The 23,641-nt window shown below is 45.2% G+C and overlaps 1 protein-coding gene across 1 annotated transcript; it reads left to right on the forward strand.

Moving 5' to 3' along the window:
- Positions 1-1,881: 1,881 nt before the first annotated feature.
- col5a2b (collagen, type V, alpha 2b) lies at positions 1,882-18,659 on the forward strand. The gene is made up of 49 exons (XM_061067337.1): positions 1,882-1,975; positions 7,502-7,708; positions 7,921-7,937; positions 8,041-8,073; positions 8,166-8,198; positions 8,603-8,656; positions 8,734-8,826; positions 8,911-8,985; positions 9,086-9,123; positions 9,234-9,287; positions 9,370-9,423; positions 9,550-9,568; positions 9,708-9,761; positions 9,843-9,896; positions 9,988-10,032; positions 10,109-10,162; positions 10,252-10,296; positions 10,437-10,490; positions 10,703-10,801; positions 11,021-11,119; positions 11,200-11,253; positions 11,343-11,450; positions 11,534-11,587; positions 11,685-11,783; positions 11,884-11,937; positions 12,069-12,167; positions 12,694-12,747; positions 12,857-12,910; positions 13,146-13,244; positions 13,341-13,448; positions 13,564-13,617; positions 13,706-13,759; positions 13,926-13,979; positions 14,214-14,321; positions 14,409-14,462; positions 14,544-14,597; positions 14,679-14,840; positions 14,939-15,046; positions 15,142-15,249; positions 15,356-15,409; positions 15,493-15,600; positions 15,713-15,766; positions 15,878-15,985; positions 16,075-16,128; positions 16,226-16,333; positions 16,422-16,731; positions 16,813-17,003; positions 18,190-18,432; positions 18,513-18,659. Exons 1-49 carry the CDS (start codon positions 1,882-1,884, stop codon positions 18,657-18,659), a joined length of 4,191 nt encoding a protein of 1,396 aa, XP_060923320.1.
- Positions 18,660-23,641: the final 4,982 nt, after the last annotated feature.

Consider the following 23,641-nt stretch of genomic DNA (forward strand, 5'->3'; position numbering starts at 1 on the left):
ACAACTGAAGCTGCCACAGGTTCTCTGTCATGTTTGGAAGAGGAGGCTGCAACATGCAACTTCACCACTAGATGTCACTAAAGCACACATTGCATTGATAGTGTTTTATCAACCAGCCCTACCAAACCCATAATATATATAATTTACCATCATAAATACCAATATATCTATAGATATAGATAATAATAATCATAATAAACATCTATGTGCTGCTTTAGAATACACACACAAGTGACACAGACGCACAATCACATTGAATTTCATGACTTTACAAACGAGGACCTGTGTGCACAGCGTGTCCCCCCCCCCCTCGAGAAACATGAAACATCTGGTTTCTGCTGGATTGTGAGTTTTTTAGAGATGTCTCTGTGGTTGTTCTAACATCTCGTGTTTCTGTTCTGTAGCTTTTTAAAGCTTGGATAACGTCCACCTCTCTCAGTGTGTCACTGTGTGTGTGTCTGTGTGTGTGTGTGTGTGTGTGTGTCCTGTGGTCACGCTGCTGTCTCGTCCACATGTCCACAAATAGCCTGTATGTTTTAAATCCCACATGTGAGACAGGTCAGTATTAGTTTCTGTACAACTCACTCTCCCTGTAATTTCACATCTTGGACATAAAAAGTTCACAAACACTTCAAAGTTTGACTCGAGGATGAAAAAAAGAAAGAATATTCTCTAATTTACACTTGAGTCACGAAGCCGGACGTTTAAATTCATCATTTTGATAAATTGACGTCTTGTTTAACAGCAGAATCCTTGATGTCTACATTGAAACTAAAGCTGTTTCTTTCTGTTTGTGTCTCCACCTGAAACTCTCCTCGCTGACCTACATCCTTCATCCTTCATCTGTTTTCAACGTGCAGACTCATCTGATGTGTTTTCCAGGGAAGAGCTCGTCCCTGAGGCGGCGTCCCGGAGGTGGAGAACCAAACACAACACGAGTTCTGTGCCATCGTCTCCGCTGCTGATCCCTTCACAGAATCTCATCGTTTCAGGTGATTTCAACTCATCAGAGCCTTGTTACTGTGGAACTCTGCAGAGTGAAGGTTCTCCGGTGTTTCCTCTGCAGATCAGGTCAGGAAGAGTGGAAGGTGCTGCAGGAACAGACTGGTTTGTCATTAAGGAGTGGAGGAGCGGAGCCGAGCCTCTGGGGACGGAGGCTGAAGCAGATGAAGAAGACACTTCCTCCGGCAGCTTCTGCACATTCAAGCCTCTTTATGAACTGGATGCTTGAGAACGTGGGGTTTTGCCAAAGGTCACGAGTGTCTGAAGAAGTCGTGTTTATCAGAGGATTTTCTCTCGTTACTTCAGATTTAATCAAACTGGTTTAAAGAATAAATCGGTATTTATAATGTAACAACCAAGAGCATGAAGGGACTCGAACCCCTTAGACCTTCTGAACCACTTCACTTTTTTTAATTTAATGTTTTGCAAATTATTGTAGTTGCTGAATCTTAATATACCCGAAGGAGTCCAGATGAAAGGTCCCTGAATCCTACATTTAAATCTTGGACTCGAGGAAGCAGCAAATTCCTGAGAGGAAAGGAAAGCACAACTTCATCTTTCAAAGAAAAATGAAATATAGCATCATCCTTCCCTCCTTCTTTAACGCAGCCTTTAATTTGCTTCATCTTTTTCAGCATCTGAGAGGAGGAGGAGGAGGAGGCTGGCCTTGAGCTGAAGCAAAGTGATGAAGGAGGAGAGTGAAAGTGGGAGGAGGGAGCGATGTGGGGGGGCCCTGCTGGTCCCAGTTGGCAGTAATCTCTCGTCCAGGAGCCTCTTCCTCTCAGGGATTTTTGGATTTCTCAGTGTGGATGCTGCAGACCTGACCGGGACTCGCTCTGACTTGTGACTGTGAGGACTCTGTACGTCTGGCATCCAGACATGGGCCCCTCGGTCCGCTCTGGGATTACTGTGTGCCTGGCCCTGGCCTTGGCCCAGCTGCTCACCGTGACCTGCCAGGAAGAGACCACGACAGGTGAGCGACGGCCTCTGGGCTCTGATTGGCTTTCTGTGCTGTCACCTGACACAGGTTCATACAGAACCGAACGAAACCAGGTGTAAATAATGTTCTTTTTGTGTGAGTGCTGCGGTAAAGACGCTCAAAGATCATTTCTAGAGTTCATGAAATCAACCTGTTTGCCTGAAATCCAAAGTTGTTTTTCCTCTTTCCCATGTTGTGTGTGGATGATTCATGTCGGAGCGGACGAGTCTTGTAAACACATTTACTTTGACACATGTTTTTTTATGCCTCTGTTTGTTTTTCCCATTATAAATCCCTGCTTTATGATTTGTTTTCTTCCTCTTAAGAAAACACAGGACGTGGTTTCTCCTCCAGATTTTCCAGCAGCTGCAGGTTTTAGTTTATAAGCTGCAGCTCGGTTCAGGAAGGTTAAACTCACGACCTGCACCAGGACGTCTGATTAGAACCTTAATGAGGAACCAGGTTCAAAAGATTATTAGCACAATGGACACTAAACATCTGGCAAAACATCTGTAAACTCTTCTGGAAATCTGACAGGTGCAAAAAAGGTTTTGACGCTGCTTTTAAAAAAAAGAAAAGTGACGTTTGTGCTAAAGTTGAGGCAAAATCTCTCAAAGATGAAGATGTGGTTGTTTCCTTTTTCGAGCATCGTCTTCTAAAATAAACGTCCCAGTGTTTGTATGACTGGATCAGAAATACCCCCCCCCCACCCCTGCACGCTGCAGTGCACGCTAAACGCCGTGCACTGGCTATTTCAGTGCGAGGCCGGGGCTGAATGACGGGTTGCTGAGCACCACGGCTATAATGATGTGGCCTTGTGGGGGGGACGGACAAAAGCAGGCCACTAATTTTGGTCAGACTTTGGGCCAAAAGGCAGACGAGACACACCCATGCAGTGAGAGGAGGAGAGAGAGTCACTCGCTTCCTTCACCTCCTGCTGCAGGAGAAACTTCATCCAAGGTTGTTTACGATTCTGAAAGGTCGTGACACGAGCGTTAAACAGTCTGAGGTTCATACAAATACAAAACTCAAATCCTACATTAACAAATGAGGATTCACCCTAATGTCCGGTTTTAGATTTTCAATGTCTGGAACGACAGAACCCAATTAGCTTAGCTTAGCATAAAGAGTGGAATCGAAGGGGAAAAGCTAGCCTGGTTTTAACAGGTTTATCCAAATAAATATTCTTTCAGTGCTGATTTATAAGCTGTGGCTTTTCACTAGTGACCTCATCATTCCTGAAGAAGTAAATTCATGTCTGAAATGCAAAGAATGAAGTGAATTCTGAAATACGAGCACAAATCAGACGTGATCAGACCGGATCATTTGCAAACTGCTGAAGTGTAGTGGTTAGTGTAGTTGTTAGTGTTCACTGTTTATTTAAACTTCTGTGGCCCTGATGGTTGTAATCACTTTAACCAGAGAGGAAACTTTCCTTCCTCAGACTTTTTCCTTTAGTTTGCAGCAAAACAATCGAGGGATTCACACAGAAAAAGGAGAAAAACTGAGTCTAACTGGAAGTTTTCAGGAAGTTTTCAGTTTGACAAATAAAGTCTTTATTCTTTCTAAGAGGCCAAACTGCAGAACAAAGTAAAACAAGGATTATAAAAGTGGAATATAGAAGAAATTTAATCAAAATCAACCTCTAACCAACAGATTTATTTGAGTTAAAAGCATTATTCAAGGAAATCTGACCAATAAACACTGAAATGTCTGAAAACTTAAAGTTCATTACTTTTCTAAATGTTCTGCAGAAGCTCCTGTTTGATGTAGAATCTAATAAAGGGAGTAAAGGTTGGATGGTGAGAGAGGAGAGAGGGACGTTAGACCTCGGAGCGGGAGGCTTCCTCCGGGTGTGGCACCTCGGAGCTCTCCCAAATAAAATCAAACCACAAACTTCTGCCTGAGCCCAACGTATAATAGAGCCTCTGCGGTTTCCTCCTGAAATAACTCCCGTCTCTGAAATGCAGCTTCTCTCTGAGGGAGAGGCTCCACCACATAATGAGTAGGAGTGGAAATACAGGGCCTGCAGCAGGTGGCTGCCATTTCTACTTTTACTTTCTTTTCTTTTTTAGTTTTCAGTCTTTTTAAAACCAAATTCAATTATTTTCATTCTACTGGATGATTTTTCTCTTGATTTATCAAAAATAGAAACTTAATTTGCTCCTTTTACAGTTCATTAACATTAGATTTAATCAAAACCTTCCCGATGGATGAGACGTTTAATTATTTTACTAATTCCTGGATTTGCAACAATAATCAAAAAGAACAAACCTTTGATTTATTCATGTGGTGGAAACTATAGGTTTGATCTTCTCTCACGTTCACAGTCGGAGACATGACGACTGCATGAAGACATATTTATTGTGTAGTTCACAGCCAGAGGCTCCAGAGTTCAACCACAGTCTAGTCGCTGCCTTGCTCGAGTGCAGGTCAGAGGTAATTTACCTGAAAGCGTCTGAACATCTAATTCTTAAAGTGTCTCAGTGTGAAACCACATCTGTGCCTTTATGTATAAATCACTTATGTCCTGAGGGGAATTCACCTCATATATTTTAATCTTATTCTAAACTATAAACTGAAATGCTGCATCTATAATCTTCTATATTTAAATGTATATGTGTAGTTAAAAATAAATATCACGTATGATAAATATAGTTGACAGAACAGACTTTAAATCCCTCTAGCCGGAGACTACACTTCCCATGATGCAACACTGTCTGTACAGACTCGGCTTGTGTGGTCGATTCTCTTTCATCTTTAAAGCTCCACACCCACAGTTTACCAGAGTTCCTCTTTTATAAATCATTTTCATTCTCCAGAGGCTGAGGGTCAAATCCACAGAATTCCCTTTTGAAATCAACCTGAAATTAAACTGTTTTCAATCAGCCGATAAAATAATTTAGACATGTTGACATTCGCTCCTTTTGACACAAGCAGCTTTTGGAGGCTTTTCTTCATACTTTTAAATTCTCCACAAGTCAAGAGGATAAGGATTTTACAATTAAAACATATCTATGTATCTGAATCCATTGTTTTTTAGTCTGGCATTTGTTTGCTGCAGCGTTAAGGTGGATGTGTACGTGTTATATAACATATAAAAGGCAGAAGGGGACTTGTTGAGACTCCTCGAGGCCGGAGTTAAATCAGGTGCTGGTGTTTCCATGGCTCATGGGTCAGATAGGACATGTGACTCACCCATGAGGACATGAGTTCCATACAGAACCATGTTTACTGCATCTCAGGCTTCTACCTGCTGATATTTATTGTATTTATTAGTGATAAATGCTGCTGCCTACTGGTAAAAGGTAGAAATAGACTGGGATTGATTGTATTAGTCTTTATTATAAAGATTTTACCTAAGTCTCATATATTATGATTTCCTCTGAGCTTTGTGCTGGTCTTTTGATTGAATCCTGTTAGTTCACTGGTTAGTTCAGTTCCTCCAGAAGCAGAGTTTGACTGATTCCTTCTGTTTTGGTCTTGAAGTTGCACAAAGTACATGTTTATGTTCATAGTTTAATTTCTCTGACCCACAAAGATCCTGTCTGCTGTCGACCTGCACATTTACTCTGTGAACAGGAAGCTGTTGATCTCTCTCTGGTGAGCTTCGGGCTTCTGTTGTTGAAGTGTCACTGCAGCCTCAGCAATTAAAGCTGAGGAGAGCAGCTCTGTGTGCAGGGCCACAGGAATCATGATTGTTTTAAACTCGTGGAGACGAGCGAGGATCAGATCCAGCTTTGACTTTGAATATACTTCAGAAATACTGATCTGCTGTTGTTTGCCTCCACCAACCAGTTCCATTAAATCTGTCTCTTTTTTTAGGGTTTACACACATTTTAAAAACCAGCGTACATTTGCTTATTCTAGTGTAGGAGAAGTTCTAATCACAAGATATGAATGTGACCTTGACCTTTGACCTCTGACCACCAATATCTAATCAATGCATCTGGGAACCTGAAACAAAACAGCCACAGATACACGGGCCGTATTAGTTGAGAACCCTTTTAAACCTGATGTTTGAAGAAGGAGATTTTCTTCTTGGAGGCGTTTGTTTGCACTGGAATGAAAAAGACGTGCTGATCTTTTTCAGTTGGGATGATTTAGTCGATGATTTAGTCTTCTCTCGTTTGGTGAGAAGCATAAGATCTAAAGGTCCTAACCCGTGAAACACTGGTATCACCAGGCCACCGTAGCTTTACACACCGACTGCATCAGATTCCTGCTCGGAGGACGGGAACCTGTACTCCAACAATCAGATCTGGTCCCCCGAGCCGTGTCGGGTGTGTGTGTGCGACTCGGGGACGGTGGTGTGTGAGGACGTGGTTTGTGAGGACGTGGTGTGTGAGGACTTGGGGGACTGTCCCACCACGGGGGTCCCACAGGGCCAATGCTGCCCCGAGTGCCTGGCTGCAGGCGCTGGTAAACTCCACGTCCTGGTTGTTTTGATACCTGCAGATGTTCTGTGGCTGCATCTTGGTTTTTGTCGAGGCCGAAATCCACGCTGCTGCTCTTCATCTTCTGTCCCGGGCCTGAAACCCTCGTCTTCAGGCTCCATCCTCTGCACACCACCTCTCAATGTTGTGTTTGAATCTGTGTCCCTGTGCTCGGAGCTTCCCGTCACTTTGCAAAAGGAAAACATCGAGTTTTTCTTCACTTCTCAATGAACTTTTGTGCGGCAGAAACTTTGGAAGCAACTTCATCGGCAGTTTAAGTTTGAATTGAAGCTGCTCCTGGTTTCACCGCCACACAAAGGAAGTGGAGCAAGTGACTGTTTGACCTGCTGAGGTGAATTCCTCTGGGAACTTGTTCCACCTTCGCCATGTTCTGTGTCGTGCTGGTCATTGCACTTTATCTTCACTTTTATATATGATTGTTTTATTTTTATTGGTCTTAAATTACCAGTTTCTTTTCTTTTAAGTTCACTGTTTTAAAACCCCCTATCTGTGGGATTTTCAGAATGTGCGACTTTGGTGACCTCCGGTGGCCATGGTTTAAAATTCTACACATAGGAAGTTTGGAAAAACAGGACTACTTCTTTAGTTGTGTATAAATGTTACGCTAGTCAGCGTTGGCTATTTAAGTTTAAGATTTAGTATTTGAAAGAAAAGTTTTACATTTGTGAAAACAGGCTTTAACACCAGTCTTTTGCAAAATGTTGAACTTTTCCTTTAAACCTCACAGTTACTAATGAATTCTCTGTTTCCTGCAGACACCTGCACAGAAAATGGAAAAGTCTACGCCCACAACGACATGTGGAACCCGGAGGCGTGTCGGATCTGCGTGTGCGACATGGGGAACGCCGTGTGCGAGGCCGTGGTGTGCGAGGACCTCGGGCGCTGCCAGGAGACGGTGACCCCGGACGGCGAGTGCTGCCCCGTGTGTTTGTCTTCAGCCGCCACGTCGACTCCCAGCGCCGAACCCTCAGCAGGTAAACGTTACGTCAATGTTCACGTCCAGGCCTTCTGTTGTTTGGCTTCTTAATAACCTACATGTTCTATCCAGTTGAATCTCAAGGAGAAAACTGCACCGTCGAGGGAGAAGTCCACCAACACAACGACATCTGGAAACCGGAGCCGTGCCGCGTGTGCGTCTGTGACGCCGGCGTCGCCGTGTGCGATGACGTGAAGTGTGAGTCTGTGTCCACCTGTCAAAAGGTCGTGACCCCGGAGGGAGAGTGCTGCCCCGTGTGCAGCGACAGCTTCGCCAGCGCCAGCAGGAGGATCGGTGAGACCCATCATCCAATCACGTTCCTCCACAAGTTCATAGTCACTTCCTGTGTCTGTAACCACACCCACCTGCGATGTCACAATGTACTGACACACCTTGAATCACTGATTGGTATTAATTGATAATTGGTTTCATATTGTGAAGTTGAATTCATGTGAAAACAATGAGTGCAGTATTTTTAACTTCACACTTTTCTTCCTTCTCTTTAGAAATCATGGGCTTCAAGGTAAATCATAACTCAATTCAACAATAATTTCATTTAAAACAAAATTAAAAGCTATTATGTTTGCTGTCATTTAAAAATAAACATTACTTTATTTGCGTTCCAGGGAGAGAAAGGTGAACCTGGTGATATTCCATATGTAAGTTATCAATCTCTGTTCATGGCTCGTTTTTATTACTTTTACTTCACAGCTTCCTTCTTTAATTATTATCTGTCTCATTTGTCCTGTAGGTGGTCGGTCTGCCTGGACATGTGGGACCAGCGGTAAGTTTTTACTGCTTTTACTCTCTCTACTTTATTCTGAAATGTACAGGGTATATAACTGGATAATATTTAATATATAAAGTACACTAGTTTGGACACTAGGGGGCACTAAAATCTCCAAACTAACTGTTTTGGCCTCTATTAGAGTCACAGTTTTCTTTATTGATTAAGACGATTAGAAAGCATCTTTCTGCACATGATGATGAATATTAACGAAGAATGTCCACATGCTACAGGATATTAATTATATATTTTGATTGATAAACTAATTTTGCTTGTCACATGCACCAAATAACAGCGTCATCAGAGCAGTGAAATTCTTGTGACCTGGCAGGCAACATCTACGCAATATTGTATAAAATATAAAATATAAATATGAAGTATTGTTTGTGTTTGGGTGCCAGGGTCCTCCTGGAGGTCAGGGCAACACTGGACCAAGAGGCTTTAAAGGCAGACGGGTGAGTTTCACTCCCTGACCATCACAACCCCCAACAGACATGAAGTGGGTGTTGATATGTTTCCATTCCACCTGCAGGGCTTCGCGGGACCCCCAGGTTTTGACGGCGAGCCCGGCGTACCAGGAAATCCAGGACAATCAGGCCCCCCCGGCCAAATGGCTCCCCCTGGGGTGAGTGATTCTCTGAGTCAGGGCCAGGTGACTTGTTGTGTTATATCTCTGAGTGTTTGTTTATGAATGACTTCTTCTCCACAGGGAGCCCTGGCGTCTCAGATGGCCTTAGGGTTCGGTGAGAAGTCCAGCGTGGCTGGGATGGTGACGGGAACAAGGGTGAGTGCTGCTTAGCTCTATAGGAAATATTATAAATTACATATATTAATATATACATGATGCAAAGATCTAAAGAGTGAGTTGTGATTTCAGGGTGAAGCTGGACCACGAGGACCTCCAGGAATCAACGGAGCACAAGTAAGTTCTGAGGATTCAATGGCTTCATTTATTCAGTCATTTTCTTTCACTGATTAAATCGGGTCTTTGAATTATATTTATGACTTAGTGTTATTATCTCCTGCTCTCAGGGGCCGAGTGGCGGTCAGGGAATGCCAGGAGACGCTGGAGATCCAGGACAGATGGTGAGGAGAACTTCTCCATCTTTATTAAACTTCCATCTAAACCTGAGATGTTGAGTTTGAATATGAACGTGTTTGTCCTCAGGGTGAGCCGGGTCCTCGAGGACCAGACGGGCCTGCAGGGAAAGCCGGACTTGACGTGAGTCACACACACAGATCCGCATCACATCTTTTTCTTTCTCGCCAGTTTCCACAATTTTGTCAACACTTTAATCTTTTGCTTCTGGCCGGAATCATCCTAACTATCTTCAAATCTTCTGCTCAGGGAGAATCTGGAGCAGCCGGTGCCTCAGGAGAACCAGGACATCCAGGATCTGGGGTAACGTTGTCTCCCACAGTTCAAGTTGTTAAATGTATTCTACTAATATTATTATTGTAAATAAGTTTGTAATTCTAGTTAATTTGATCGGTTGTTTCCTTCAGGGTGCACGAGGGTTCCCAGGACTCCCAGGTCTCCCAGGACTGAAAGGTCACATGGTCAGTCACACGTCTTTAACATCACATGTTACACTTCTCTCACTTCAGACAGTTTTTCATGAATTTAAATCTCTTCTTCAGGGAAGCTCTGGTCTTCTCGGGTCGAAAGGTGAGACCGGAACAGTTGGAACGAAGGTACGAACACGTCACAGGACATTTTGATCACCTAAACCCAAAGAGTCTGATGGTTTCACGTCTCACTGTTTGTGTGTCTTTGTGTTTTTAGGGTTCGTCTGGTTCTCCTGGTACGATGGGAGCTCCTGGTCCACTGGTAGGAACCACACAGTAAGACCCTCAGCTCAGTGTTTGTGATTCACGGCCTCATGTGTGACACTCGTCTGTTTCAGGGACCAGCGGGTCTGCAGGGGGAGCGAGGCCGAGCCGGCCCGACCGGACCTCTGGTAAACACAAGCATCTGTTCAACCTGTGTTATAGAAAAGATAAAACCATGTTGCAGGGCTGAGAACTTTCCTTTCTCTTCTTCTTTAAGGGGAAACGTGGAGCGTCCGGACATGTCGGCAAACCAGGTCCTCTGGTAAGAACCAATACGCCCAGTAGAAAAGTGATTTAGTGGTTCCTCGTTAAACCAGCAGTGGAACCATAAATGAAACTATATATACAAATTTGTTTTGTTCTGCAATATTGGTTATATTATGTTATTAATGTTTCTTTCAGGGTCCACTGGGAATCACCGGTGTACCAGGATTTCCCGGGAACCCAGGAATGAAGGTGAGATCTTTTAGAATCTAGAATCTTTGACAGTTTTCATCCATATTTAGCTTATGAAACCTTTTGTTTTGGCCCCTGGAGACTCCAGTGTTCATTTCATGCATCAACATTGTGTATCTACGGCTGTTGGACGGTTTCTTGTGACATAAAACTCAAGACAAATTTAATATTTTGGATTCTGAAGTTGTCCTTTAATGTGTCTCGTGCTCCAGGGCGAAGCGGGACCGAGCGGAGTGAGAGGGAGTCCAGGACAGCAGGGATCCAGAGGGGACGCCGGACATGTCGGACCCCAGGGGCAAACAGGACAACAGGTGGGTTAGAATTCAATCAAATAACTCTGTCAGGTGTTTCTTTAAAAAGTTTGGGAGTTATCAGTTAATATCTTGTTTGATCACAGGGAGCAGAAGGAGCTGATGGAGCTCCAGGTGCTCGAGGACAAGCTGTAAGTGAAACTTCGTGAATTCTGAAGATTTAAAGAATCCTTTCCTTTTGAAGATTTCCTCAAATATCTTCCTCCTCCTCTTCCTCAGGGTCTGGGAGGCGTTCAGGGTCCGGTGGGTTCGCCTGGGCCCCCCGGTGCCGCTGGCCCCCAGGGGACGACAGGAGGAGACGGACCCAAGGGCCAATTGGTACGAGCACGAATACGATCTCCCAGTTTTTAAATTTGTGTGCTCTGCTGCTCTTGGAGATTTAATTGTTTTATTTACAGGGTGACGTCGGACTGGCTGGATTTAAAGGAGACACTGGATTCAAGGGAGAAAGAGTGAGTCAAATATAAATTAGACTGTTTGCAGTCTTTGTTGGGAAACAGCTCCGGTGATTCTCTGGTTTCTGTTTCCTACGTGATGTCAGGGCGACCACGGGGTCCAGGGACCGCTGGGCCCGATGGGAGAGGACGGCAAGCGCGGCCCCCGAGGAGACGGAGGGTCCCTCGGACTTCCAGGACCTCAAGGAGAGACGGTGAGTCGCCAGGATCCTTCGAGCAGAGAGCAACATTTATTAGAAACTCAAATCTCATCAGAACTTTCCTTCATTTGTTTCAGGGAGCTCCAGGAAACAGAGGTTTCCCCGGTGGTGATGGTTTACCAGGCCCAAAGGCGAGTTGACATTAAAACACATTCTATATAACTACTGTTCTCAGTCATGATTCTTGTTCACTGTGAGTTTTAAATTTAAATATCTTTGTGTCCACAGGGAGCTGTGGGTGAGAGAGGGGGGCTTGGATCAGGTGGTCCCAAAGGGTTAGAAGGAGACGTGGGACGCGGTGGAGAGCCGGGTTTAACAGGAGCTCGGGTAAACATGGAATATCGTCTTGTATCATTAAGAAGTGATTCAAACCCAACTGCAGTATTCCTCAGTTGAAATGTGTTCGATGACGTGTCTTGTTCCACAGGGTCTGACCGGACTCATCGGAGCTCAGGGAGCGGAGGGGAAACAAGGACCCATGGTGAGCACACAGCTCCTCAACATCTCACTTCTCACCCTGTCAGATAAATAAGAATCCGTTCCTCCTCCGGGCCTCGAGCACAATGTGTGCTGCACAACGGCATGAATCTAATTTTCTCTCTGTGTTCACAGGGCTCAGCAGGAGACGACGGCAAACAAGGCCCAGCTGGTTCCACGGGAGGCCGAGGACCTGCAGGAGCGATGGGGCTGCCGGGTCCCAAGGGCTTCGCTGTCAGTATGACTCGGCATCGATGGAAACAAGCAAATAGAACAATGTTGTTGTGATGCACATATGAGGAGGAGAAGGACGCAATTTATCTGTTTTGCAGAACATTGAAACAACTTAAAACTAACATTTATTCATTTATATATTGGATTCACAACTAAAATGAGAGATTTCGATTTAAATCCATGATTTATCAGACGCTTTATATCAACTGATGAAGACTTCTGTGGTTCCTGTTTTTTTTTTAGGGTGATGCTGGAAAGGTCGGAGAGGCAGGAAGTGCAGGACCTTCGGGTCAAAGGGTAAACGTCATCTCTATTCATATAACACAATAAGAACTTCTTACTCCTCCAGTTTCCTCATCCACGTACAGATGCTGATTCACGTTCACTGTCTTCTAGGGACTGAATGGAAAAGACGGAGAGGAGGGCGCTGCTGGACCAGCAGGACCAGCTGTAAGCATCTCAACATGTTCACCAAACCACAGAGGATCAACAACCTGGAGATTAAATGTTCTTTGCTGTTTTCCAGGGTTCTGCAGGAAAGCGAGGAGAGGGGGGACCCCAGGGACTCCATGGCTTCCAGGTAAACTGCTTCCTGTCGTTATGAAATCAGACATTTATTGACATACTACCAGTTGATATTCTCTATTGTTCTCTTTAGTGTTAATACAAAGTGGTTTGGTGTTTTTTAGGGTTTGCCCGGACTGCCAGGTTCACCCGGAGAGTCAGGAAAACCCGGTGCTGAGGTACGATGAGAAAACTTCTTTTGTTTTGCATGAACAGTAAAATTCAGCTTAATTTAGACTTCAAATCATGAGTCATCATGTTTCCCCAGGGCCTTGCTGGAGAGGCTGGGACTGGAGGAGCCACTGGTTCACGGGTAAATTCACCTGTAGCTCAGATTCAGTTCCTGTAGTGAAATTCAATCCCAGGAGCAGTAAGACATCGGTGCATGTGTGTCTCTGCTGTTTGTCCCTGTAGGGAGAGAGAGGCGCTCCGGGAGAAAGAGGTGAAATCGGCCCCAATGGGGGGCTGGGACCCAAAGGTGGTCCAGGTGGAACAGGACACGACGGGCCAAAGGTATCGTAACCATACAACTAAAAACATGAAGGTTCAAATCCTGCATCGTTTTGACTTGCTGCATTTACATCTGTGAAATGTTCCTGGATGTTTTAGGGAAGCTCTGGTCCAGCGGGTGGTGTTGGTGAACCGGGGGGTCCAGGACTTCAGGGGATGCCAGGAGAGAGAGGGATACCCGGACCTTCAGGCCCGAAAGGAGATGGTGTAAGTTGAAGAATAGAATTAGATCGTCTGCAAAGAAACTGCAGAGATCCTCAGTGGAGCAAGATGTCTGCCACTGAAGGAAAATACAACCTGAACCAGAGATTTCTTCTCACAGGGTTCTGTTGGAGACAAAGGTCTGGAGGGTAAAGCCGGATCTGATGGTGCACGGGTGAGTTGTGTCATCATGATGTTCAGGACGTGACAAAAAAATGTCCACTTTCAAACCATCATCATATATTTATTCATTTGATTTAAAGGGACTTCCTGGTTCTGTTGGACCCGTCGGCTCCGGTGGACCCAACGGAGACAAGGTGAGTTTAAAAACACAACTTTTAGCATTAGCTTTCTTTAAATCTGAAAATATGGCTCGCTGTGATCATGTAATCAGACAAAATTAGCAAATTTCTCATCACTCAAATATTCCTGTTTTGAATCCACACATGTAGGAACATCTTTGCTTTGTTTCCTTTCTTTCAGGGTGAACCCGGCTCCGCAGGACCGACAGGACGCAGAGGAACCAGGGGAATCGCTGTCAGTGCAACATCTTCCTTTTACATCTGATGTTTAATTAACTGGAAGTTTGCTCTTTATCTTGATGACGTGTGTATTTGTGTGTGATGGTGACGTTAACAGGGTTCTACTGGTGAGTCTGGTCCCACTGGTGCTGTTGGATTCCCTGGAACTGCTGTAAGTGGCCACGAAAGACCGATACAGTTTCAGGCTTCAGGAATAAATAGTGGTACTAATGTCTGGCTTCTCTCCCAGGGGGTTGATGGTCAGGCCGGGGTCAAAGGTGAAACCGGTGAGCAAGGCCTGAAGGGAGAAGTGGGACCATTCGGACCCCAGGGGACGGCCGGGAAACCAGGAACACAGGTACACACCCGAGAGCACGGAGGAAACTGTTGTAGAAGGAAGAAACATTCAGTTGATCTCAGGTGATTATCGGTGTTTTTATTTTAGGGACCTGTTGGTGTAACTGGACTGAAAGGAGGCAGAGGAACTCAGGGTCAAACAGTAAGATCTATTTATACGTTATAACTTTAATTTGGTGTCTCAATAGTTTTTATAAATGTTATAAATGTTTAATTCCAACAGGGCTCTGCTGGTTTCCCCGGTTTGCCCGGAGGAGTTGGACCAGCTGGTTCTCTCGTGAGTTCATTCATTCCGTTAAAAGAAAATATCACATAAAGAAACATTCGCACTGACCCAGGACCTGTTTGCGTGTTTCAGGGAGCTGTGGGGGCAGATGGAGCCGTGGGAGCTCCAGGAAAGCAAGGCCCCGGTGGTGTTCACGGAGAGAGCGGAGCCACAGGACGTCAGGGGGAGTCGGGACCCTCGGGACCCTCGGGCAGCCCTGGAGAGAAGGGAGACTCTGGAGAGGACGGTCCCTCGGTTAGAATGACTTCAGACTGTGCTTGTCTTGAAGCAGCAGTTGATAAATAAGTCCAGAGATGATTGAACTGGATGTCTCTCTTGTGTTTGTCTGTCAGGGGCCTGACGGACCCCCAGGACCTGCAGGAGCCTCGGGACAGCGAGGCGTCGTGGGTCAGCCGGGACTCCGAGGAGAGGGAGGCATGCTGGGACTTCCAGGTCCTGCTGTGAGTAATCCTGCTCACAAAGCCAGACTGCATCTCTCTGACAGGGATGGAATGATGATGTGAACAACTGCTTAAGATGCTTCTTCGTTTCTCAGGGTCCACCAGGGAAATCTGGAACCCCTGGAACACAGGGCGGCAAAGGGCCCGCTGGTGGAGTTGGTTTACCAGGAGCCACCGGACCCAGAGGAGACGCCGGCCCCGAGGTTCGTCCTTATACCGACTTTATATTAGTTTTATTCTTTGCGGACGATTCACAAACGTACATGTTTATTCTCTCTTTGCTTCTAATGTTGTTGTGTGTTTCTTCAGGGTGTTGCCGGAGCAGAGGGGTCCCCTGGTAAAGACGGTCTTCTAGGAGCCAGGGTGAGTACATGGAGTTGTTGTGTTTTTAAACAAGTAGTGGATTGTGGACTGGCTCACTGACTGATGTGCATGTGTGTTTCCAGGGAGACAGAGGAACTGCAGGTCCAGAAGGTCTGGCTGGTGTCGGCGGGTCTCCTGGGGAAGAGGGTCCGGTGGGATTCACCGGCGGTCCAGGAGAAATTGGTGAATCTGTGAGTAAATAGAAATACAACAAACTGCATCCGTCAGCCACATGTTCTCTATCGATCCTTTCACAAACACAAGCTCAGCTCCATCATGTCTTTCTGCTTGTTTTGAGTTTAGGGCGCCAAAGGCTCCGCTGGACCCCAGGGACAACCCGGAGTACGGGGGAAAGCGGTAAACACCAATTTTTCCACCTTATTTCGACTGTTTTAAAAATGTACAATAAAACTAACTGTTACTTATTTCCCATGACGTTCTGATCTGTAATCCTGTGTCTGCTCTTAGGGCCCTCAAGGACCACAAGGAGAGAAGGGGACCATTGGAGAGCAGGGAGAGAGGGGACAGAAGGGACACAGAGGTTTCACCGGTCTCCACGGCCTCCCGGGAATAACTGTGAGCAAAATATTTTCCAACTTCCTGCAGAGACAGATGCTCCAAACTTCAGACTAAACAAACTAAATGAAATGATCTTCTTCTTCAAGGGGGCCACAGGAGATTCAGGACTTACAGGTATTGTTGGACCAGCTGGACACAGGGTGAGTGTGTGAATGGAGCATAATGGGAAAATTCAAACCAGTAAAAAATCTGCATTATTTCTCATTGTACATGTGTCACTGTGTAACAACCGTACAGGGCCCTCCAGGAGTGTTGGGTCCCGCAGGAAACGAAGGGAACATCGGTCAGCCCGGACCAATGGGAGCTCCCGGGAGCCGAGGATCCAGCGGAGACATCGGAGCTCAGGTGACACTAGATTACGTTTAGAGAGAAGATTTAAATGATATAGATCCTCGTTCATCATGTAGAGCCTCAAGCATCATTTCTCTGTCAGGGTCCACCAGGTGATGCCGGACCCTCCGGCCCTCCCGGCCCCCCGGGACCTCCCTCTGCGCTGATGGAAGACCTCATGGTCGGCCCCATGGATTACGACGGGAACGGCGACGCGTTCTTCGAGCCGGAGCTGAAAGATGAAGCCCTTCCCAATAAGAACGCTGCCGCCCTCCGCACAGACACCGGCGTCCACGCCACGCTGAAGACCCTCAGCGGACATCTGCAGAACCTGCGCATTCCTGACGGCAGCAAGATGAACCCAGCGAAAACCTGCCAGGACATCAAGCTGTGCTACCCCCAGAAGAAGAGCGGTGAGGAACCTGTTCCTCTTATTCACACGTCACGTATGTACAGATATGACCAGGTGATCTAACTCCTTCCCTCTGATTCAGGTGAGTACTGGATCGATCCAAACCAAGGCAGCACCAAAGACGCCATCAGGGTCTTCTGTAATATGGAGAACGGTGAAACCTGCATCTCCGCCAATCCGGCAAACGTTCCCCGCAAAGCCTGGTGGACGAAATCAAGTCCCAGCGCCAACAAACCCGTGTGGTTCGAAGCCACCATGAACGGTGGAATCAAGGTAAGATCCCAAGTTTTCCATAGATGGCGCCGTACTAACGGTTGTAGCAGCTCCTGGTATCACTGTCGGTTTCTAGTGTTTTTATTACGTTTGCTGTTTGTTTTTTCCCTGTACAACACTCTGCTCCATATACACTTACTTCACATCATATGTGATATGTGTTTATATAAACCATATTGATATTATATATCATTTTATACAATAATATTGTCTTTTGCACACTGTCTACATATTCTTACACTCATAGTATATTATATTATCTATTGTATAGTCAAATACTTATATTTATACCTCTACTATATATCATATCATATTATATCATACTCTCTGTATATTCTTTGTATATATAAGTCTATATACACATATTTATACATGTGTACATGTTATTATTATTATTATTATTATATTTACTATTATTATTATATATACTGTTGCTGCCATTATTATTACTGTATACTGCTATATTGGTATAATTACTATCATATAAAAATATATATTATGTTATATTATATACTATATATACTGTACTATTTTTATATACTGTCTAACAATAACATTACCATCATATCATCAGTACTATTACCATCATCTTGCCACTGCACTTTATCTACCTATTTATCTTGTGTTTCTGTTTTTATTCTTTCTACCTCAATATTTTTTATTTTATTCTTTTGTATTGTATTTTATTGAATTCAAATATACCGGCTGCTATGACGACTTAATTTCCATTCGGGGATTAATAAAGTAATTTATCTATCTATCTATCCATCTATCCATCTATCCATCTATCCATCTATCTATCTATCTATCTATCTATCTATCTATCTATCTATCTATCTATCTATCTATCTATCTATCTATCTATCTATCTATCTATCTATCTATCTATCTATCTATCTATCTATCTATCTATCTATCTATCTATCTATCTATCTATCTATCTATCTATCTATCTATCTATCTATCTATCTATCTATCTATCTATCTATCTATCTATCTATCTATCTATCTATCTATCTATCTATCTATCTATCTATCTATCTATCTATCTATCTATCTATCTATCTATCTATCTATCTATCTATCTATCTATCTATCTATCTATCTAAAAATAATTGTTTGGACAGGTGCATCTTGCAAAGGCTTTAAAACCTTGAGTCTGACATGTTCTGACATTTGTTTTCAGTTCGCCTACGGGAACGGGGAGGAGCTGCCCAATGCGGTGGCCGTTCAGATGAAGCTGCTGCAGCTTCTGTCCACGGCGTCGCACCAGAACCTCACCTACCACTGCAGGAACAGCGTGGCGTACAAAGACGCCCAGAGCAGCAACCTGAAGAAAGCTCTGGTCCTCAAAGGCGCCAACGGCCAGGAGCTGAGAGCGCAGGGCGCCAACCGCCTCCGCTACACCGTCATCGAGGACGGCTGCTCGGTGCGTCTTCTACTCAATCCTCAGATTTCATGAGCGATTACGAGAGAAATGAAATGCTTTAACTCTCTGTTTCCCCTCAGGAATCAAATGGAAACTGGGGCAAGACAGTGATCGAGTACAGGACTCAAACCTCGGCCAGGCTGCCCATCATGGACTTGGCCCCCATGGACGTGGGGAAGCCGGATCAGGAGTTCGGCCTGGACATTGGACCCGTGTGCTTCTCATAAGTCCCCAGCACAACGTGCCACTATACATGGACTCCTCTCCCTGTGAGCGCAGCACTTCTTCACACACATTCCTCTGGAGTCCAGTGTGTTTACTGCGTGAGCAGACGAGAGCCGTGCAACTGACTCTGACATAATTTATTCACCTCGTCGGTAAATTTACAATCTGGTGCTCTGCAGGGAAATGCATGAGGGCGGAGAGAAGGAAATGTCTGAGGTGTGAAATGAAAGAAGGAAGAAAGGAGGTGGGGTCAAGATTGACTGTAAAACTTGTATAAACTGGAAAAACAGGCAATATTAAATCTTTAATGTCTCTATCAGGAGGACGAGAATGGAAAAATGTGCTTATTTTTTACTTGTGATGTTTCCATCCAGTAAATACACGTCCAGATGTGTGGAGAGAAGAGTTTAAAAGGCAACAACTGTAATTTTAATGGAATAAAAAGTGAAAATCAAGCTTGAACCTAAATTATTCAGTTCTCTGCAGGAACTCATTTACTCTTTCAACAGAAAACCTTTTTATTTTATTTCCTTTTCAAACTACGTGTAAATGCAACATAAGACTGTAAATTGCTAATGATTTGTTCATTGTTGATGTGGATGTGGAATAAACGTCTTTCTCTGGAATGGCTGAAGTGAGAGAAAATGAATAAACGCTCGTGAGCAGCCACATTTTGACGTTACTCGAAGTGAACCACTGGAGGGAGACAACACTTCTGTTAAAAGAGTAAATCAGAGTTAAGAGCTTTCACCTGAGCTCGAGCAGACGACTGGAACCTGCAGGTAAGTCTGTGACTCACCATGAAATGAATGAACTGGAATATAACCACACACTGGTTTTCTGATTTACCAAACCAAGTGAAATGTCGACTTGAACCTTGAACTCTCGTCCCTGATTCATGCTGTTTGCTCCACTGTCATGTTTTAGATTAGATTAGATTAGATTCAACTTTACTGTCATTGCACAGTGCAAGTACTTCTATAACGAAATATATGAAAAAAGGCAGTAAAAGTGCAGAGTATTGTGCATATTTAAAGTGGAATATGTAAATAAATAAATACAGTAGAAGTATAAATGGAATATGAACAGTATTAAGAGGTATTGTATGGTATAAGAACGATGAATACACTATGAGCAAGATCAATATATAAATATGAATACACTATAGGTGAGATAATACAGTAGTAAGAAAAATAACAGTCTAGTGCAAAAGTGCAAATGTTAAAATGTGCAAATGTTCAGTGGCTGGAGGAGGGTGTGGGGGGGGGGGTGTGAGCACAGCCCATGAGAAAGAGGAGAAAGAAAATAGAGAGGCAGAGAGAGGGAGCGAGAAGGCGCCCTGACAGGAAGAAAGAGAGCCAGAGTTCAGGCCGCACATGTTCCTGGGTCGACCCCTCCGCTCGCCGCCCGGTGAGAGACGTGACACTCTCCACGTTTCCTGCCGCCCGGGCCGCGCTCCACATCTGTCGAGCTGGTCATTTTTAGCCGCGGCTGCTATTTTCATTACAGCACATGGAAAAAAAATGATCAGAGGTAAAAAGGAAACCGAGCTGAACCAAGTTTTTATTATAGCGTACAAGCTCAGTTTGTAGCAACAAGAAAATGACAAAATTAGATGGAATAAACTGCCTTGTGGTTTCTTTCTTTATCAAGATTCATGAATTATTCTCTGGAAAAACTGGTTAAAAATGTCAAATTAAACGTCCGATCCTGAAATGTTAATGATAGTAACATGAAAATGGGGCTGATGGGAGATTGAAATCAAAGTTCTGACAGTGAATCCTGAAAAGATCAACCTCTGGGAACCATGAAGATCTGAAATATCATCCATCTGATCATTATTCAGTTTGGAGCGAAGTGTTTAACCGACTCTAGAAGATTAAAACATGCTCTAATCATATTGTTATGATTACAAAATGACATGTGGGGGCGCTGGTTCACAGAATCAGTGAGATCCAGCTGCTCAGGCTTTAATTGGCCTCGAGTCACGTCACAGAAGCAGAATCTTCGCTCATTTCCTGAGGAAATCAACCGAATCCTCCTCTTCCTCTATCTTTCACCTCCTCTGTCTCTTTCTTTCTCCCTCTCTCTCTCTGCGAACCTGACGTACGTTCAGTCCACTTCTCAGAGCGGTTCTGTTCCACTCGGCGTGTCCGAGGCCGCTTCACGGGGAGCGCTGCAGTCCACGACCCTGAGGTGACTTGGCAGCGACGCCCAGATCCTGACTGGGTGTCTCTTGTTCTCCGAGGAGCCTCGATGAGATTTCCCAGCTACTCCTTTTCCTTCCTGTGCCCCCTCCAACCCCACCTCACCGACGCCCTCCACTTAAAGAACACTGGGAAAGATCATGAGAAAGGATCCGGCCGTATGAACCGGAGTTATTCTCACCGGCATGAAAGACAAAACGAACCTGACAATCGAGGGAAAGTCGTAAAGTTGGTTATAGAGGGAACATGTTGGTTTAGTATAAAACATTTTCATATTCAAAAGGAACATTTGCTTTTTTGTAGCAGTGGAGCCGTCGTTGGAGTAATTTAAACTTTCAGGCGAGAGTTAAATTAGAGTTAATGGTGCAACGGAGCTGGCTTCTTATCCGCGTGGGTTTGAAATCTCTGGATCTCCTTTTTCCAGACAGGTCACTCGTGGTGCGGACCCTGACATCCAGGGTCAAAGGTCACCGAACTTGACCTGAACAACTTGCACAGACTTACTTCCCAACAGGAAAGTTAACAGACTACAAACTGTGTTCGTTTACAGGAGATCTTTGCAGTCAATTGAAATTTAACAATTTTTATGGTGAAATATTTAATGTAGGGAAAGTGTCTCTAGTGTCAATCACACAAAAAAAAGAACATGAGAGTGGAGCTCTTCATTAGGGAGCTGCCTCTCTCTCTCTCTCTCTCTCTACACACACAGACACACACACACACACACACACACACACACACACACACACACACACACACACAGAGTGGAGGTCGGAGCTGATCGAAGAGGAAATGGGCCGATTTAACATCCCACCTTTTCCCAGATCCTGGGCGGAGCCTGTGCCTGGTGGCAGCGAGGAGAACAATGGCAGGAAGCTGGGAGAGGAGCGAGGGAGTTCCTGTTGGCAGGACGATGCCGAAGACAAGAGCAGCGCCGCGCCTCTCACAAGTGGACACTGGCCCGCCGCCCCGGGCCCTAGGACCTGGGCTCTTTAAAACCGCAATAAGCTCATTGTTCTGAGATGTTTATGAAGAGGCTGACATCACAGGGGCGGCGCAGGGGGCGCAGCGGGTCGTCGATGGGTTCGAATGTTCCCCTCATGTAGCTGTGAGGGTTTTAGTTTGGTCCATGTCCCATCTGCTGACATGGAGGAGGGGGTGTATGACCTGTACTGCAGGCAGCCACCAGGGGGCTTCACTTTAGGATGTCATGGTGTCTGTCTTTATTTACAGGCGATAGATGCACCGGCCCTTTAAAGGATGATTCTGGTTTATTAAAGTTTTATAGCTTTTTCTCAAATCATACCAAGGAATAAGATGCTTTGACTCTGCTGTTATTAGAAACTGCAGCTTTAGACCTAAAATATGAATTCAACTCTAACCTCATAGGAAATCAATATACACTAATTGATAAAGTACTGTTTGTTACGTCTTATTAGAACAGTTTGACATAAAGTGAGAGCATTTTTCTGTCCGTTTAGATGATGTGTTGAAAGGTGATAAATCTTCATATCTGTAGACGACAAAAGAGGATTCATTTTTCAATTTGAAACCACCCGGTCCCGGATCGAGTTTCTTTCGGGGGTCTCCCTGGCCACGCCCCTGCCGAGCTCTCTGGAGACGACCTCTCCTCCTGAGGATCGTGATGCGTCCGTCCGCGAGACACCGAAGTGAGACGACCACCCGTTGACATCACCGCTGCTCAGATGATTCATGACCCCGCGGCCGGCTGACAGGGCCGTGCGGCGAGCAGGCCGACTTCCTGCGGTCCCGCCCAGCCCGGGTCACGTCCATCCACCCGGGGCCACATCGCTCACCCCCAACCCCCCAACCCCTCCACTGGGCGCCCTCCACACCCTCCAGCGCGGCCAAGAACTCATTCCATTGTTCTCCAGAGTGAGACATCCCCACGCACAAGTGGCCAGATCACGCTATTGGCCAGATGTGCGTCTGGTATGTGCATCAAAGCATTGTTTGGAGAGCCCGTTGAAACCAGAGAGTTCTGTGAACAGCCAGTGGAGTTACTGGAAGTGGAGGCAGCGTTATTTGACATTTGCTTTTCAAGCTTTTGTCTGCTTCTAATCAAACGAACCACGGAGATGCTCTTTGGTTTCTGGTGTGTTGGAGCTCGGAGCAACGTGAGATCAGCCGTCAGTCGAGCAACGCCACAGGTCACATGACGCCGTCTTCCTGCGAATATTAGTTTCTATCCCCGCCACGACTAAATTTGACCCCTGCTGCATTCCTTACATACCAGCCGTGCTGCTGCTGGGAGGCCGACGTGCATCACATCATGTGTGAGGAGGGTTTTCCAGATTGTGGCTCAGGACAAACGGGAATCGTCCATTTTCCAGGAATCCATGTGAGAGGCGGAGCAACTCAGAGAGACTCTCAACTCCAGTTTGTTCAACCTGCTGATCTGAATTAACTCACACTTCATTCTGGTGTATTCATCTTTAATTATAGTGTCAAACTACTTTTAAATACTTATGCAAAGCGTCCAAATCAGTCAATGTGCGATTCTGTGTTGAAGATCCAAACCTCTCCCTATGAGACAAGATGTCTTCTGCAGGAGAACAAGCTGCAAAGGTTCAGAAAACCTGGATTAAAGCTGAATGTGACGTTGGCGTGAAGCAGATTCTTCTTCTGCAGAGTCGTGCCAGCCTGCAGCAGAGCACACGTGGCTCCAGCGCCGTCTCTATTCTCACAGCGCGTCCTGTGGAAACGTCCTTGAGCTGCTCCGCCGACGCGTCTGGACACATCGGCTGAAATGCTTT

This window comes from Limanda limanda, chromosome 23 (genome assembly GCF_963576545.1).
Source record: "Limanda limanda chromosome 23, fLimLim1.1, whole genome shotgun sequence".
Lineage (NCBI taxonomy): Eukaryota > Metazoa > Chordata > Actinopteri > Pleuronectiformes > Pleuronectidae > Limanda > Limanda limanda.